Raw genomic sequence first — 13,758 nt, forward strand, 5'->3', positions numbered from 1 at the left:
GTACTTAACGACACGATTAATTTAAAAAAATGCACCTACGTAAACACCAAAACACGTAAACTTAATGGCGGCCACAGACCATCAACGGATGGCGACCATCGAGTGCAAACGCAAACTACATTCGCTCTGCGCAGCCGTGAAAAATCCCCCGCCATAGTTTTGTATATATATTTTTCAAACATTAGTATGCTATTTGTTAATATTTATACATATTAATAATATATTAAATTAGTAATGTTTATACAATATTGTTGGGGAAATATTTAATATATATTTACATACATTTTATAAATATTTACAGAAAATTTTGTTGGAATCATTACTAGTACAATATTTACGTAATATTGTAATAACGTTTAATTATTAAATATTGGTTCATAAATGGCATAGTAACATTTTGACGATATTTTGTGCTATGTGGGATGCAGAACATTCAGGAAGTTCAACGACCGTCCACCATTTCACAAATCACACCACTAACCACGCCGCATGCGCGTGGTGCTTACTAGTAGCACATTAGCACAATATTGCACATGCAATCTAAACATAACTTTCCGTTAAAGATATTAGGGAGTTTTCGTGGCTTTTACGCTAAACTTACGGTAACGTTAAATATCACGTGACCAAATACGGTATTGAAAATAACGGCCGTCTTGAAAAGAGAGTTATCGTGATCTGCGCCTCCCTTAAACGATAAAACTGTCAGCGCCATCTTCACATTTAACAGGTAAACATGGAAACATAACCTTAAACGAGTGTAAACAAAAGCAATATTTTGAAAACGTTTCACTTTGAAGTATGGAAGAACTACTGGAAATTGCAGTGTTAGGTGACATGGATGTAAACGATATAGCAGATGCTCTACTGATTGGAGAATTAGAAACTCCTCGACGTAATAAAAGAATTCGAGCTGAACAATACGGACGGTTGAACTTGGACGAGTTAACTCCAGAAGAAATTCAATTGTACTTTCGGTTTAATCGGAGACAATTATTGGAGCTAACTGAGGCATTAAGAATTCCTAACGAAATAAGAACTGATACTGGGCATGTCACTACCAGTAAGCCTTCTGCTGCAGTTTTTAGTATTGTTATTAATTTTTTTTTAATTATTAGGTTTGGAAGGATTGTGCATATGTCTACGACGATTAGCCAGTGCCGTATTTCCCATTACGCAAATTACGCCCAGGCGTAAGGCGGCAATATTGGAGAGGCGGCAAAATTTCAATTTTCAAATCAAAATTAGGCGTCTTCCTTCACCGACTTCTCACCACCTATGTCACCACTCAACTCACGGTGAGTGACTCACCTCACCGTCATGTTCCCCTTCCCACACGTAAGAAGCAAGTGCAATATTTGAAGTTGTCAATATGCAGTGATCATGATCAGTGTCGTGAGTGAATTGCAGCTGAAAGCGTAGGGGTTTGTATGTAGTGAATTATATTATATTGTGAACGGTGTGTATCGTAATTCGTAATTCGCATTCGTATATCTGTTTGCTTTTTACAGATTAGTGTTATTACTTTATTAGTGGTAGCACAGTCTAAATACAATTAGACTGTGATGGTAGATAGTCGTAGTAATCTGTGATCACTGATCAGTGCGTTTTACCGTTTATTTATAGTGTTGAGTTTGAGTCGAGTGTCACAAACATTTTACAGTATAACAATTAACAATACTATGAGTGACGGCCGGAAACGGTTAAGTGGAGCGCAGTACAAAGCACTCGCTGAAGAAAAACGGAGAAAGATTCAGGCCGTTTTAGACAAAACTCAAAATTTGAAAAACTATTTTTTAACTAAGCCTACAAATTCCCAAGAGCAAACAGATTGTTCAGAATCGGAAGATTTGGAGGTTGTTAGTGTTGTACCTATACCTATACCACCTGACAATGCAGTCAATGCAGAAGCGGTGGACACGGTCACAGAAGCATGTAAGTAATTAAGTATCAGTTATGTCATTATGTGTTTTTTAAACCACGCCCCCACATATTTACTCATTAGGTACTTTCGTCTTTCTGGGCACCCATTTGATAAATTTTTATTAATTTTATAGTCTTATAGAATGCCCGTTGGGATTAAATGAAAGTCAATTTTCCACACGTTTACAACTTTGTAATTATCAACAATTGGTGCTGTTGGTCCTATCAAAAAAAAATGTGCCAAATTCTTGACAGACAGGTATTGTTACAGCATCATCATCGAACGTAGAATCTGCATGTCCATCACCATGTTTGCCAGCAATTGTGAGCAACGACCCTGCCGATTGGAACATCAATGATGATACTATCAATTATTTAATGTCATTGCCCAATGAAATATGCCAAAATACAGATGAGGATTTTTCATTAACCAAAATTGTTAATGGCGGAAAGTCACGATGTCTCACTAAAAACGTTTTCCGCCGGAAACTTGCCAATGGGGAAGAACAGCCTCGTAAATATTTGATATATTCATCTTCAAAGAAATCCCTGTTTTGCATCCCATGTCGACTTTTCGGAGGAACATCAAAAATGGCAACTGAAGGCATAAATGATTGGAGTAATGTAAATAAAATTTTGAATTTACATGAAAACTCCAAAGAACATGCCAAATCTCAAGTAACTTTATTAAGGCGTCGACAAAAACAAAACCAAATTGATTCACTGCTGTGTCAGCAAATAAGTATTGAAGAAGATTACTGGCGAAACGTGTTGAAGCGCGTAGTTGCAGTGACTAAAAAATTGGCTTCCAGGGGGCTACCGTTTAGAGGAACAGTTGAAAAATTTGGTAATACGAACAATGGCAATTTCATGATGTGTCTGGAGCTCATAGCAGAATTTGATCCGTTTCTAGCCACACATTTATCTCAGCACGGAAATCCTGGAAGTGGTAAAACGTCATACCTATCATCTACAATATGTGAAGAGTTTATTGACCTCATGTCGACTGAGGTACTAAATCATATTATGACCGAAATTAGAATGTCAAAATACTACTCAATTATAATTGACTCCACACCCGACATGGCTCACATTGATCAATTATCCGTAATAATCAGATATGTTACAAACAACGGAAAACCAGTGGAGCGTTTTATTGGCTTTTTGCCAAATGTGGGGCATAAATCTGAAGATTTAGAAAATGCTATCATGTCAAAATTGGAGAAACACAACTTGGAATTAAAACATTGTCGAGGTCAATCCTACGACAATGCGAGTAACATGTCGGGATGTTACAGTGGTCTACAAGCAAGGATTTTAAATCACAACTCACTCGCTTATTACCTACCATGCGCCGCCCATTCACTGAATTTGGTTGGAGTCTGCGCTGCTGAATGTACTAGAGAGGCTGTAAGGTTCTTTGAAACGATTCAAAACCTATATACTTTTTTCTCGGCATCTACTCGTCGTTGGGAAATTCTACTTTCCAGTTTAAAACCTGGCGCTAAAGTTCCAAAACGCGTAGATGGAACAAGGTGGTCTGCACGCCATGATGCTTTAATGAGCTTATGCGGAGGCTGGGGGGATTATTTAAATGCTTTGACAACAATTGAAGAATCTATTTCTGAAAAACCTACGGTCCGTGCGGAGGCGGCTGGGATTAAACGTTGCTTAAACCGCTTTGAATTTGCCTTCATGTCGGTTTTTTGGGAAGCGATATTAGAGCGTTTCCACAGCACTAATAAAATTCTTCAGAGCGTCGAAATCGACAATGGTGACGTAACTAGACTCTTTTCGTCTTTGATAAGTTTTGTAAAAGCTCTACGAAATACTACCATGTTTGAAACGTACCTTGATAAAGCCAAAGAAATTATGGATGAAAGCTACGACAATGATCGTCAAAGAACTCGGAGACGTAAACTTTTCCCAGATGAAAATATGGATGGCGACACAATTCTGACAGGCAAGGAACAACTAAAAGTAGAAACATATTTTTCCATACTGGATAGGGTTATGGTGGAACTGGAAAAAAGATATGAAGCATATGACAGTGTTTTCAAAAAATTTAAGTTCTTTTTTACTCTAAAAGAAAGTTCTCAAGAACAGTTGATTGAAAGTGCCAACTACCTGCAACAATGTTATAAGGACGATCTGGAAGATGTATTTGCAACAGAATGTTTGCATTTCGCGGAACTTTTAAAAGAAACAGACACGAAACACGAAAAATGTACCTTATCAAATATGCTTTCATACATTCGATCTCACAATTTAGAAGCAGTTTTCCCCAATGTTGAAATTGCCTTACGTATGTTTGTTACTATGGCGGTCACAGTTTGTTCAGCGGAGCGTTCATTTTCAACACTTAAACGTTTAAAAACATACTTAAGAACAACAATGCAACAAAACCGTTTAAATGCATTGACAATTTTGACAATAGAGTCTGATATAACAATAAAGTTAGATTTTGATAGTCTTATAAACTCATTTGCGTCTATAAAATCCCGACGAAAAATAATATAGTTGTGATAATAAATAGGTATACAAAATTTTATAATCTAGTTTTATTGCTCATACTACCTTACCTACTAAACTGAAAGCGGCACTTTTTGGTTAGCGTAGGGCGGCAAATTGGTAAATCCGGCACTGTGTTGACTAGCCGGTATTATTTTGTATTTATCGCTACCTTTATTTAGTTTTCAAATACGTAATTAAAGTCACATTTGTGCCATATTCCAGGGCACAGAACCTTTAAATACAAATGTAGTTATTCAGTCTAGTAGCACCCATCTTGTTAAACAAATATTTTCAAATGATTGACATTAATAGTCGGCAATTATTTAAAACTGCAAATGCTAGAATGACACCTAAAGTTTTGTTACTCAAATTTGATGATTAAACCAGTTAATCCACTTTTGTAATTCGCATTCTTAGTTCTAGTAGCGTACCTGCAACTGTTACCACAAGATAAGTCTATAGTGCAATGCCATACCGAATATGGAGCGAGCTATTCTGTGGCGTTACGAATAAGAGGATTTTACTCCGGCCCAAAACATACAGTGCACAGTGCATACCGAACGATATGAATTAGTTACTTCAAAAACACGTTGCCTAAAAATGCAAACCTTTATTATAATTTCGTCAAATTATCGTAGTATGAAGATGAAATACATGTGAGCATATAAAACAGCATCCGTTACTGCTAGTAAAGAATTTTAATATCTTTTATGTTAGAGGTTAGAAGTGTAGTGTATTAAATCTCTGTCGGTTTATCATGTTAACGGAAGGAAAACATATATCACGATAAAAATGTGGTTTAATCAATAGATTTCTCTGCGAACACAAAAGCTTGAAAAAATACAATATAAACCACTTATTTAAAGGCCGTTACGTAGATGCACTATCATATCGGCACAGGTACTGTGTAAAGCAACTGCCATCCATTAATCATGCATTCTATTAAGGGAGGGACGTAGTAACTACATCGAAATACACATTAAAGGTGCATAGTATAGGCAAATGCTTCAAATATTCACTCACAACTACAAATACTCAGTGGGCATATCTGTGGCATGCTGGATTTTTTATCTTAAATTCAATGCGCGTGTTAGATTACTGAAATCGTTATGTGAATGTACCATACATATTTCTACAATCACGTCCGAATCAATTTCATGGAAGCCTCCAAACCGAACACATACTCCATTTATCAAATTTTAGGCGATTTAATACATTTTTAGATTTTGGCTACATTACATCAATCCCTTATCATACAAGGTCATTCACATGCAGCATTTAACCGTTGCAGTTATATAAAATTAATAAACATTTGTGCACATCGGCTGCAATTTTCAGCAGTACACATGAAATCCTGCGCCCGCGAGGGTTTCATGCTACATAACCCGTTCTGTAAGATTATTATAACATTATTTAGCGACCAGGTTAGTAGCGCTTATAACTAGAGAGCGGATATCTAGGTTTTATGCTTATCGTGAGTATTATAAGCACGCCAAAACTATTCAAAATATTAGACCTAATTTCGCATTTTGATTCATACCGACCATACTTTGTTATGCTTTTTCAGCTTTTTTTTAAAGAGAAATGCTTATTGACGTTAATATGCTTATTTAATGCTTTTTTGCTGATTCTATGAAAATAAAAGACTGTTAACACGTTCACCTGCACGCAGCGATTACAGAAGTTACACCGAGACGCGTAAATCACAGCCACACAGCTGTTCATCAAATTCTACTGGCGCTGCATTTACTAAGGAGTGAATCATACCGCGTTATTGTTAGTGAATGAACGTTCCTGTGGTTTGCAGACCATTTTCTTTTATCTATTAGTCACCTTTATTAGGGAATAATGCCAAAACAAAAATCCACACCGGATGAATGGATAAGGGGTTTTCCTGAATTAAAAATCGAAAATGGTAGAATATTTTGCAGAGCTTGCGTTAAAACGGTGAGTGTTTGTTTAATTTTAATAGGTAAGTAGCTAATAAGAAAATAATTCTGCATAGATACAAAATGATAAAAAATATAACGTCACGCAACATGTACAAACCACTCTTCATGTAGAAAGGCGGAAAAAATTTGAAATTGAAAAATCCAAACAACAAACATTAGTGGAATCTGTTGCATCCTCTTCGCGACAGGACGAACAATTCAAGTTTAATTTTGATTTATGTGAAATGATGATTCAGGCCAATATACCTTTAAAGAAGTTGGAAAACGGCCCGTTTCGTCAATTCCTGCAAACCTATTGCAATAGGCACATCCCGGCTGAGACTACTCTTCGCAAAAATTACGTGGAGCCCGTGTTTCTACAAGTATATAGAAAAATTCAGCAATTAATCGGAAACAATTATATATGGTTTGCGGTGGATGAAACCACCGATAGTTGTGGTAGATATGTAGCAAGTTTAATAGTTGGCGTTTTAAATGAAGACATTGCTACACAAGGGTATGTGGTGAGTTTGAAAGAATTGCCAAAAACGAACAGTGATACAATAACTCGATTTGTCAATGAAAGTCTTACATCATTGTTTCTGCCAAATGCTGTGCCTACAACTAAGATTTTATTGATGATTTCTGATGCCGCGGCGTACATGTTAAAAGCTGGACGCAATTTAAAAATTTTGTACGAAAGTTTAATTCACTGTACATGCGTCGCACATGGGGTAAACAGAGTAGCAGAAACTGTACGGCTACAATTTCCGGAAGTTAATAAATTAATTTCCAACGGTAAAAAAATTTTTGTAAAAGCACCACTAAGGGTACAACAATTTAAAGAAAAATTCCCAGATTTACCCTTACCCCCAGAACCAATTTTAACCCGATGGGGAACATGGCTAGAAGCGGCTTCCTACTACAGTACATACATTAACCAGTTCGAAGAAGTCGTTACGCAATTTGATGCAGAGGCTACCCAATCCGTTAAGAATTGCGTAAATATTTTTCAAAATAAAAAGTTGCGTCAAGATTTGGCATTTTTAAAAGGAAACTACACCTTTATATGCACTGTGATAGCCAAATTAGAGAAACAAAGTGTACCGTTAGTTGAATCAACTGGCATAATTCAAGATTTTAAAGAACAGATCCAAGCAGTACCAGGACAACTTGGGCGTGTCGTCCATGGAAAATTACAAGATGTCTTCAATAAAAATAGTGGATTTGAAGTTTTATTAAAAGTAGCTCGGGTGTTACAAGGTGAATTTGTGGAAGATCTAGACATAGATACTACAATTGTACCAAAATTCAAATTTGCACCAATAACTAGTGTAGATGTTGAACGCAGTTTTTCTACTTTAAAAAACATACTTAGCGAACGTAGAAGAAATTTAACAATGCAACACTTGGAACAATTTGCTATTATTCACTGCTTTAAAGAAAACGAATAGAAAATAATACATACATATGTCTTTATTTGTATAAAACTAAGATTTTTGGAAATTTTGTTCTGCTTTTTATATGCTTTTTACTGTAAAAATAAAACTTTTTTTGGCAATTTTGTTGTGCTTTTTATGTGCTTTTTCTAAAATGTTTTATGCTTATTAATCCGCTCTCTACTTATAACTGATGATAAATTTGCACCGAATGAAATTTTTTCGAAAACACAGGCTGATTAATTTTTTGCATTAGATCTGGTTAGTGATTGTAAGAAACTTTCGAATAATGTATCACTGCATCGGATAAAATAAACTAAAAAAAGTAAAGCTAATTTACCCTCGCCCCCTCTATACGAATTTGAGGAATTTTGCTAACAATTATGCGTTTGCTGTGAATTTTAACAAATTGTTATAGTGAAATGTTAAATTCTGACTGAGCACGCTCGTTAGAGCCGTCTAGGTTTGAATTGTCGTCGAGAGAGAATCGGATAGTTTAGTTAGTATTTTTAATGTAGGTAGTAATCTTTGCCTTTATTTATAATTTTCAACTTTTGTTTCTGAAATTGTTCCATCAACGCTGTGTCACTATTATGGAAAATGCCGTTAACGTTTACTGTTTGAACCCATGATCATTTTTGGTGTAAATGTTTGTTCAATGTTTATGTTTTGACTACATGGTCTTGGCTCGAGGTTTAATTTAATATACATTTGGTCATTCGTTTAAAATTGTGAAAATTGCAGAAGTTCTTCCATAGTTTCAACGTTCAATTTGCCCTCGCTAGGTCATGGAATTTTTCATGTTGATGAGTCACCCGTTGTACCGCTACCTTGTTTTGTTACCTGCTTGTATCTCAACCAGTTGCAAGTTGCCATCATGTTTTGTCTATGTGTTTTAAATTTAACAAGCGATATTTAGTATGGGCAAAATAACGTTTTCTACAGGTCACCTGCACCTTAAATTTACCGTTAGTGATACGTCACAGAGCTGACACACATTTATTCTCTACACCGTAGCATCCCGCCAGGAATGGTTTTGCAGAAAATGGAGTGAAAAGTTTTAAGAAAGGATTAGATGCAGCATTAGGGGATAACAAACATAAAGCTACAGAAGATGTGATAAGTGGATACTTGTTACACTACAGGAATGCACAGCATGGCACTACAAAGCAAAATGAATGTTAGGCAGAGACATACGTACATTATTTGATTTAGTACAGCCCTACAATCCAAAAAGGAAAACGAAACACACTCTAAACAGAAGAAACGAGAAAATATTTAAACTTGAACAGGAAGTTTTGATAAAAAAAAACTTCAGAATTAAAAATAAACCTGAAACCAATCTTCTTGAGACATTCCAATTAACAGTGTTAAAATGGATGTCAAACAAATTAGAGTGGTCGAAGTGTATTGGGGTAAGCACCGATGGTGCCGCAGCCATGACTGGTCGTCATTCAGGATTAGTTGCACGTATAAAACAAATTGCCAATAAGGAAATCATATCCACATATTGCTTTATTCATCGGGAGCAATTGGCATCGAAGGCCATGGGTGAAAACCTACCTACATGGTCTTAAATAATTCCGTAAATCTGGTAAATTTTATCCGTGCTGACGCATTAAACAGTCGCATATTCGCCATTATGTGTGAAGAAATGGAATCGACTCATACACAACTACTCTTGCATTCTCATATACGTTGGTTATCCCGCGGGAAGGTTTTGAAAACACTGTACGAACTACACACAGAAATCGAAATCTTTTTGCGTGAAACAAATCACCATTGACAGATTTCTTGAAGATAAGATGTGGTTAGCAAAGGTGGCATACTTAGCCGATATATTTTCATTACTAAATGAAATCAATTTAAATATGCAAGGAACTTCGATTAATTTGTTTATCTGCAACAACAAAATAAGAGCTTTTAAGCGAAAACTACTTTTATGGATAAACCGATTGGAGAAAAACGAGTATGATATGTTTCCTACTATTTTAACCACAGTAGACTAAAGGAGTCGATAACTCGAAAATTAACCCTTTGTACCCTCGAATTTCGTAAAGGAGATATACTTCTCTTTGTTTAAAGGTAAGTATTATAAGTTTTATTTGTCCAGGTATACCGGTTGCAAGTTCGCGGATGATGAAATGTGAATCGTATACACTTAAATTAAAAAATCCCACCGGTATGGCATGATTATTTTGATAGTTTGTTTATATTGCATACCTGATGTGATGCGCCCCTGTATTTGGACGTAAAATGACAGTGATCTCGGCACCGAATTTCGTTTTCGGAAAACGCCTTCTCGCATATGTGGCAATGAGTGACGCTCTCGAAATCTTGATGCTGTTTCTCACTTAATCTTTCGATCGGTCGAAGGTTGTTAATAATTGTATTAGTCCACATCGCGATACTTCGTAGATGGTTAATAAACCAAGCTATGCAATCCTCGCCTCTATAGGACCAAAACTTCGAAAGCGATTCGTCATACGCACATTTGAAATAAAAAGCTATGCTGTAAGGTACATGCCTTTGAAATAGTTTAGTGTTTTTCCCTGTATCGTAAATTGTATCACATTTTTCAAAAATGCTTTCCATACCCGCGTAAATTGCAAACGAAACTTTTTCCTTATTAGAATAATGAGAAAACTGTACAAATTTTTCAGATTCTCTAAGCAATCTTACCGCACATTTATTTACTTCATGACAGCGAATCGTATGCTTTTCCGGTAACTGATTCGAAGAGAAGTGATTTAAACAGATGTTACAGAAAAATATTGAATGTCCCCTTTCTCGACAATTGCGACGATAATAAACGTGATACGTTTTTTATCCACGCAAAATGATAGTATTTGAATTAGCGCCATTTGTATCAGATGATAAGACTACTAAATTGATCCTATCTGCTCGAGGTTCGCGATTTCTACTTAACATGAAAGGAAGGACGTTTCTCTTTTCTAAGCAATACAAGTTAATGGCGAGATTATTCAATCGTTCAGTATTTCCATGGTTCAAAACCGCATCGAAATGTGGATAACTGCAAGGTTTATCGGGGTTAGATTGCGCGGGATAAAGGGTGGATACGACCGACCACAAAAAACAATACTTGTCATTATTTCTAACATTGATAACCGCTCTCTTAAGTGCTATAAATAGAGGAAGTTTATTATAGGTGGAAAGGCGTGTAATTATTTATATTTATTTTTAATTTATAATACCTCCCTTAAACTCCAACCAGATTGGCATTCTTCAAAGCCCTCAAGCCTCCACAAAAAGAGGCTACGATTAACGTTCACCACCAAAAAGGCACGATTCACGTCTTCCTCCGCTATTTAAAACATTTTTCCCCCTCTCTGTTCCGTTCCTTCTCTTCAAATAAAGTGCGTCTTGGAATAAACTCCACGGTTTGTGTTTTCTTATCGAACATCGGCTTATCTACATTGTAATTAACTTTAGGGTAGTGATAACAAACTTATCGCAATGACCGAGGATAAACTTTAAAATGACACAATGCAATTACTTACAGATGAACCTACATTTAATATCAAATTTATAGATATAATACAGTAATATATGTACACACTTGCACATGCGATCGGTCAGTAATTGCTGTCATTATTAAACACGCAAGCACATAATTATTACTATATCTACGAATAACATAACCGACAAGCATCAATAAAGTCTGTGTATTTCCCCCTTTCAATGTTCGTATGATTTCACTTGATCTTATCGTTTGAATTTCGTAAGGATTAAGTAAGCAATACAGGCGGAATATTCATTTAAACAGAAAGTATAAAACCGTTTCAAAACTAAATTTAAATTTTCTGCGTTGGCTAAATGGTAAAATTAAAAAAATTGCAAGTCTATACGAAGAAGGATAAACAGTATAGTGATGCATAAATTTTACATTTATATAGTCTTTTAGACCTTGTTACTTGAATTTGCATACATTTTGTCGGTCGCTTCGTTCAATTCATTTCCTAAAGGTTTTTCATAAGATCTTGTATAAAAGGATTGGCTCGTTTTTATTGAATTGATTTTATTTTTATCAGAAGTACATACTCAATAAACTAGGGCACATTAAGGGTTCAGTGAAGATCAAGTTCGTCGATACACCTAACTTTAATCCTCTATGATCAATATCAGGTGCTACAACTTTGTAGAACTATAAATTTTAACATTATACTATCTAAAGCTAAACTAATAGGCTGCCTATCAAGCCGTGCAAAATACGTTCTCCCAGATGTGTGCAACGCGAGTTGAATCTTAGACTTGGAAAAGCACTTAGTTTACATAAAAACTGTTGCATTTGTAGACCAATTAGACAAATGTACTTAGTAACAGCATGACATAATTTACACAGAAATGGGAACTCATTTATTTTGAGATCCATAAATAATACTGGCAGTAATTGATCCGACACAAAGGGCACTAAGGTAAGGTAAGATTTGTGTCTTCCAAATGCGAAGATCGTTTCCCGAGAGAGGCCGTTTCTACTCAGCGAGCACGAGCTTGGCAACCTTTACAACCTGAAAATGCATTCGTTTCATTACGTTACATGTTACACACTGTCGGCTGTGAGAAGTCAAATAGATGCAAAAGATATGCTGCTCCCTGGAGATGATTTTATAACAAATCTTGAAAACTCATTTTTATTAAATTTTCCTTCCGCTAAGAATTATTTCTCTCAATCTCAATAATTCATTGTTCGAACGTCGGTCTTTCCAGGCACGAAACACGAATCCCTACTATTTTAGTTGATAGTTTTATGGTATTGTAGGAATTGGTTAAGTGTTTCTGTATTTTATTCCGTTCTAAAAGAATTCTTTCACGCGTCGTAATCGGATTATAGACGAACACGCGAAAGATATTAGACCTAACCTCATTCATTCTCAAATTGTGTACCTATACTGCATTCATTATAAGAAGGTAGTAGATGGCGCTATGTTTGAAGATAAACACACAGTAAAAATATAAAATGGCACCAAATTATTGTAAAGTAGAAATATCCAGCACTGCGAACAGAAATAAATGTTTGACATTAACAGCAAATGACACTTCGTCAGTTTAATTGGCAACATAAACTACCAGCTTACAAAATTCGTCAGTCGTTTTATGTTTCAGCGTAACACTGACTCGTATTTTAACCAATCACAGTGAAGGTCAAAGCTTCCATATGCGTTTTGCGCTACCTTTTTAAAATGAATACAGTATGTGTATTTACCCCCGATAAAAGAAGAGGGACCGACACAAAAATACAAAATGATGAAATGTGTTCAGAATTTCAGGAATAGCCCTTAAAAAAAATTAATGAGGCTGTTACCCCACTTTTTGTCACTCGACATTACTTCAAAAGGCGACAATAATTAAGATCCACAAATAACCATTCGGCTTGCCCAAATTTACAAGCAACTCAAAATTTACGGGTTTCATAAACACACATAGCAAGTTTAGCCAACAGTACCTATACTCTGTTTTTTAACTAGGAAGACGGATTTAAAAGTTCCCGCAAAAAATCTTAGTTTCTATTGGCTCGCGCTCCGCCCGTTTTACACCCAGGTAAAATTGCTATTGGCATGATTTAACTGTCAAATTTAATCGCGATTCTCGTCCGTAACTGTTGTACTTATTTTTGAGTTTTTCTGTGTTCCGAGTCCATTTGCATAAATTTTAACAAAAAAAAAACAGTTCTTTTAAGAACAAAAGTTGATATTTCGCGTCCTAAGTGTACTGGCATTAGTGATTAATTCAACTCCAAGTACCTACCAGTAAAGCAAGCTTGTCTCCTTTGAAAAGACGTAGTCGCTTAAACTTGGGTCATTTTATCAGTCTCCGAGAAGCAGTTTATTATAAACACATAAACAAATGTCTGATTCCCGGATATGAATTTTGCTACGCTTGTGTTGAAGATTGCATCTACCAGAGGTAACGTAAATAATGATGTAGCTGGTATA

General features: G+C 35.7%; 2 protein-coding genes across 2 annotated transcripts; both read left to right on the forward strand.

Annotated features, from left to right (window-relative positions):
• The first annotated feature begins 242 nt into the window (after nt 1–242).
• Nucleotides 243–4,556, forward strand: LOC116160550 (zinc finger MYM-type protein 1-like). Its single transcript, XM_031473773.1, has 3 exons — nt 243–1,060; nt 1,116–1,932; nt 2,192–4,556. The coding sequence occupies exons 2-3, from the start codon at nt 1,680–1,682 to the stop codon at nt 4,438–4,440; spliced, it is 2,502 nt and encodes an 833-aa protein (XP_031329633.1). The 5' UTR covers nt 243–1,060; nt 1,116–1,679; the 3' UTR covers nt 4,441–4,556.
• A 1,471-nt stretch (nt 4,557–6,027) lies between these two features.
• On the forward strand, nt 6,028–7,819 carry LOC116165256. Its single transcript, XM_031479537.1, has 2 exons — nt 6,028–6,381; nt 6,440–7,819. Exons 1-2 carry the CDS (start codon nt 6,283–6,285, stop codon nt 7,817–7,819), a joined length of 1,479 nt encoding a protein of 492 aa, XP_031335397.1. The 5' UTR covers nt 6,028–6,282.
• The last annotated feature ends 5,939 nt before the right edge of the window (nt 7,820–13,758 follow it).

This window comes from Photinus pyralis, unplaced genomic scaffold (assembly GCF_008802855.1).
Source record: "Photinus pyralis isolate 1611_PpyrPB1 unplaced genomic scaffold, Ppyr1.3 Ppyr1.4_LG1, whole genome shotgun sequence".
Classification (NCBI taxonomy): domain Eukaryota; kingdom Metazoa; phylum Arthropoda; class Insecta; order Coleoptera; family Lampyridae; genus Photinus; species Photinus pyralis.